Source organism: Salmo salar, unplaced genomic scaffold, assembly GCF_965601325.2.
Source record: "Salmo salar unplaced genomic scaffold, fSalSal1 ptg000221l, whole genome shotgun sequence".
NCBI lineage: Eukaryota > Metazoa > Chordata > Actinopteri > Salmoniformes > Salmonidae > Salmo > Salmo salar.
The window spans coordinates 1,922,351-1,927,500 of NW_027675333.1; the positions used below are offsets into that span (position 1 = coordinate 1,922,351).

At 43.3% G+C, this 5,150-nt stretch overlaps 1 protein-coding gene across 1 annotated transcript in view; it reads left to right on the forward strand.

Moving 5' to 3' along the window:
- Positions 1-690: 690 nt before the first annotated feature.
- The window catches only part of LOC145867200 (tripartite motif-containing protein 16-like), a 9,932-nt gene continuing 5,472 nt past the window's right edge, over positions 691-5,150 (forward strand). Inside the window, exons 1-2 of the mRNA XM_082971251.1 lie at positions 691-1,382; positions 1,815-1,910. Coding sequence (XP_082827377.1) covers positions 786-1,382; positions 1,815-1,910 — 693 coding nt within the window. The 5' untranslated portion in view covers positions 691-785. The remainder of the gene's footprint in view (positions 1,383-1,814; positions 1,911-5,150) is intronic.

Sequence of the window (5,150 nt, forward strand, 5' to 3'; positions counted from 1 at the left end):
GTATACAGTGTATATATGTATATATATATATATATATCATTGCTTGTCCTAATATTTTCATTGACTTCTGCCCTCTGTGAGCTGGGAACACAAGCATTGTTAGATATTACTGCACTGTTGGAGCTGGGAACACAAGCATTGTTAGATATTACTGCACTGTTGGAGCCAGGAACACAAGCATTGTTAGATATTACTGCACTGTTGGAGCTGGGAACACAAGCATTGTTAGATATTACTGCACTGTTGGAACCAGGAACACAAGCATTTCACTTCACCCACAATAACAACTGATAAATATGTGTATGTAACCAATAAAATAAAATGTGATTGTATTGTTGAAAGTGTTAGATAATTCTCAATCCGTGTTGTGTCTTGTCTAAGAACAGCCCTTAGCCGTGGTTCTGTATAATAACCATATATCACACCTCCTCAGGACTTATTGATTTATAAGGCATTATAAAGGTGATTAAAATAATGATACATACGTACTTCATAGAAAACTGTTACCCTTCATATATTCTAACAACTCACATTTTAAGATTCATTATGTCATGTGTTCCATGTTAAAGGCTCTAACATTGGAACAAAACTATTTGTCTCCCTCTTGATGTTGCTTGCAGTTCCTCTCTCTCTTCCTGCATTCCTCTAACCCCTCCCTCCCTCTAACCCCACCCCTCTGGCAGAACCAGGAAATCCCTCCCCCTCCCACAAACTCTCTTCTGAGGAAACGAAACTGATCTGAGTCTCTGTCTCGTCTGTCTGTGTGAGAGTGAACAACCGTCCAAATGGCTCAACAGGGAGTTCTGCTGGACCAGGACCAGTTCTGTTGTTCTGTCTGTCTGGATCTACTGAAGGAACCAGTCGCCATCCCCTGTGGACACAGTTACTGTAGGAGCTGTATTGAGGGCTGCTGGGATCAGGATGTTCTGAAAGGGGTCTATAGCTGTCCTCAGTGCAGACAGACCTTCAGTCCGAGGCCTACGCTGAGTAAAAATAACATGTTGGCTGAGCTGGTGGAGAAACTGAAGAAGACAGGACTCCAGGCTGCTCCCCCTCCTGCTCTGTGCTATGCTGGACCTAGAGATGTGGCGTGTGATTTCTGCACTGGGACCAGAAAGCAGAAAGCCCTCATGTCCTGTCTGGTGTGTCTGGCCTCTTACTGTGACACTCACCTCCAATCTCACTACGAATCTCCTGCTTTGAAGAAGCACAAGCTGGTCAAAGCCACCGCACAACTACAGGAGAAGATCTGCTCTCATCATGACAAACTGCTGGAGGTTTACTGTCGTACCGATCAGCAGTGTATCTGTCTGATGTGTACAATGGATGAACATAAAGGCCATGATACAGTGTCAGCTGCAGCAGAGAGGACTGAGAAACAGGTAAGACCAGAACAACTTGTTGGTGACTGTCTGATAAACAAAGAATTAAAGATACAGTAGGAACTAAGGCTGTTTGAATATGAGATCATTCAAATGAAATGAATCCTCAGCAGAACAAATATGAACACAAACCTTGAGTATATTGATATGTCAACCCAGATTCTCCAGATGTATCACCATTTTATAATGTCAAACACTATTATCATTCTGAATGGGCTTTTATGAGTCCAAAGTTCAGTCTCAACCTGTTGATACATGTAGTCCTACCATAAAAACTATAATCATTCACATAGCAACAAATAAATATCATTTAGTAAATGGACCATCCATTTTTTAGACCTTCCTCTCTATGGGCCCTATGTCACATTACTATACTATTGATCTACTGGACTAATAAAGCTTGATAGCTCATTGAAGAGTGATTCTCCACAGAGGCAGCTGGGGATGAGTCAGCAGAAGGTCCAGCAGAGATTCCAGGAGAGAGAGAAGGAGCTGAAGGAGCTCCAACAGGCTGTGAAGTCTCTCAAGGTGAGTATTGTTGACCAGAGGAGACACACCATTTCACCTGTCTCCTCCAGTCAGAGAGAGAGAGAGAGAGAGAGGTAGAGGGGCCCCTATCCAATCCCACTGACCCCACTGTTGGGAACAGGTTGTCACTGCTGAGGCAGTGAAGAAAGTAGAGGAGGATGGGTCAAGGCTGAGGGATCCTGAGAGGATCCCTGTGAGTAGTAGATCTGTGACAGCACAGAGGGACGGGCCAACGAGGGATATATGCTTCAGTAAGGTTGGCTTCTTAGTGTTCATAGCAAATGGTTATCAACTGTACCGCAGAAATGGAATGTAAATCACAGAAAAAAAATATGTTTTGGTGGCAGCTGCAGAGAAGTATTTGGTCATACTAGATTTGACTTCAGAAGAGTTCCAGGGTGTGTTGAGTGGTGGTGTCCCGTCCTCCCAGGTCGTTGGCCTGGTGCAGGAGCAGATAGGGTCAAAGTAGTGGAATGGGGTAGTGGGTTTTAATGAGTGTAGGGTTAGTTGGCCTGGTGCAGGAGCAGATAGGGTCAAAGTAGTGGAATGGGGGTAGTGGGTTTTAATGAGTGTAGGGTTAGTTGGCCTGGTGCAGGAGCAGATAGGGTCAAAGTAGTGGAATGGGGGTAGTGGGTTTTAATGAGTGTAGGGTTGGTTGGCCTGGTGCAGGAGCAGATAGGGTTAAAGTAGTGGAATGGGGTAGTGGGTTTTAATGAGTGTAGGGTTAGGTGGCCTGGTTACAGGAGCAGATAGGGTCAAAGTAGTGGAATGGGGTAGTGGGTTTTAATGAGTGTAGGGTTAGTTGGCCTGGTGCAGGAGCAGATAGGGTCAAAGTAGTGGAATGGGGTAGTGGGTTTTAATGAGTGTAGGGTTAGTTGGCCTGGTGCAGGAGCAGATAGGGTCAAAGTAGTGGAATGGGGTAGTGGGTTTTAATGAGTGTAGGGTTAGTTGGCCTGGTGCAGGAGCAGATAGGTTCAAAGTAGTGGAATGGGGTAGTGGGTTTTAATGAGTGTAGGGTTAGTTAGAAGGGTGTTTTTTTAGTATTATCATAATTTCCCCTTTTCCCATTTTGTATCCCATAATATCATGTATTTATATTATAGTCCAGTTGAGGCAGGTGAGATGCCTTTGGATATACGACGTAATAAATTGTCATTAGCTTATTGGGTTGAAAGGCTGTGAGGTTGAGCATCCCACTGCTACTGTTCTAGATGACTGTTGGGAATATACTAGTAGACAAGGCAGTGGTTTTGGTTGGACAGTTGGAAAGCTTGCTGATGAGAGTAGTTTCAGGGAGTTGGAGGTTGGCCCTTTCTGTGGTGATAGGGGATGTTCCTCCATGGTTACTCCCAGATCCTGTTGTTGATCTAACCTTGGTAGACAAAAGGAAAGATTGGGTCAGAAGTCAGTGATAAAGGGAAACTGGTTGACAATTACATTGGTAGAAGTTGTTATGCTTTTTTTTTACCTCTTTTCACAGATGGATCCAAGGGCCCAGATAGTGGGCCCACAGGAGCAGGTGTTTACCTTCCTGAATGTGATGTGCAGATATGTAGAAGACTAACAGATGAACTGTCAGTGTACTCAGTTGAACTGTTGGTGATAATAGTTGTCCTCCAGTGGGTGGAGGACGAACAACCTGTTAGAATTATAGTATCCTCAGATTCTCTGTCTGTATTGAATAGTTTATCATCTGGTAAATCTATTAGGAGTGACCTACTATTGGAGGTATTAATGTTATTATGGAGAATTGAGAGAATGGGTCTAGTAGTGAGATTATGCTGGGTCCCAGCACATTCAGGTGTGGAATGGAATGAAATTGTAGACTAGTTAGCTAAAATAACTTTAAAACAAGATATAATATATATTAATGTTCCACTGGGTAGAGGTGAGGACAAATGTGAGATCAGAGACATTTTGATAGATGTGTGGCAGAAGAGATGGGACTCTGAACACAAGGGACGGCATTTATATGTCCTCTAAAGAAAGGTCGGTGGACCAAGGTTCAAAGGTCAGATTAGGAAGGAAGAGGTGGTGTTTCCTCGATTGTGTTTAGGACATTGTACATTGAACTGGTCCTTCCATCTGGTTGGCGGCATGTGAATGGTTTGTGTCTGGAGGGTATTGTCAATGAAATGGTGGAGCATGTGTTGTTATATTGTTGTAAGGATGTTGAAGAGAGGGAAAGATTGAAGTGTAGGGTCATTGAGGTTGGATGGGGGGTTGGATGGGGGTTTGGAAGGGATTTGGGGGGTGGGGGAGGGTCTATTAGAAGTTAGTAGGGATCTTTTTTATTTTCTCAGAAGTACTGAGTTAGGTAGGAGGATTTAGAAATGGTGTAAACCGTGATTGAACACACTCCAGCACAGTAGGTGGCGCCATGCTCCTTTAACGTTGGTTTGAGGACCGCCATTATACCATAGAAGAAGAAGAAGTTGGTAACGTGAGGTTTTGTCGTTCGTGAAGAGTGCAGCTATTCTTTTGCCTATTTTCCAAATGTATTTTGTCATGGTGGGAGGGTTTGTTTACCGGTTTCCGCTGTTTATCGGTTAGAGTTGAGGAGGGAGTAGGGTAGTTTGATGTCCTCAACCGAGTGGAGAAGAAACGCTGTCTCTTCAGGTGCGTTGTGGAGAATGGTGTGGAGGAATTATTGATCCTGGTCGGTGAACAGGTGGGAACATATACACTCTGTATCCAGAATGAACAAGGCGGTGGTTGTGGTAATGTAAAAGGTGAGTCTTGTTACCCGGCTAGTTACCAGTATGATTTATGTGAGGGGTTGTGTTGGTGCTGATTTCGACAAGAGTAGTGGTGTCTAATCTGCCTCCGTTTATTACCACTGAACAGATCCGTAAAGAGTTGGTTAGTTTTGCTAAATGTGGAAGTGTTTTTCTGAACGAAATTCAAGGTTAAACAGGGGAGGGGTGGTACACAGGGTTTGTTAGCACAGAGGAGCCCAGTGATATAATATTATATATATATAATATTACTATATGTCCCAGCTGTTTGCTGTGGTTTTGAAGTAATTCTCTTCCAGCCCGCGTTAACCTTGTAGGTTTACCTCAGGTAACTGATTATTAACTATCCTTGTAGGTTTACCTCAGGTAACTTATTATTAACTATCCTTGTAGGTTTACCTCAGGTAACTTATTATTAACTATCCTTGTAGGTTTACCTCAGGTAACTTATTATTAACTATCCTTGTAGGTTTACCTCAGGTAACTTATTATTAACTATCCT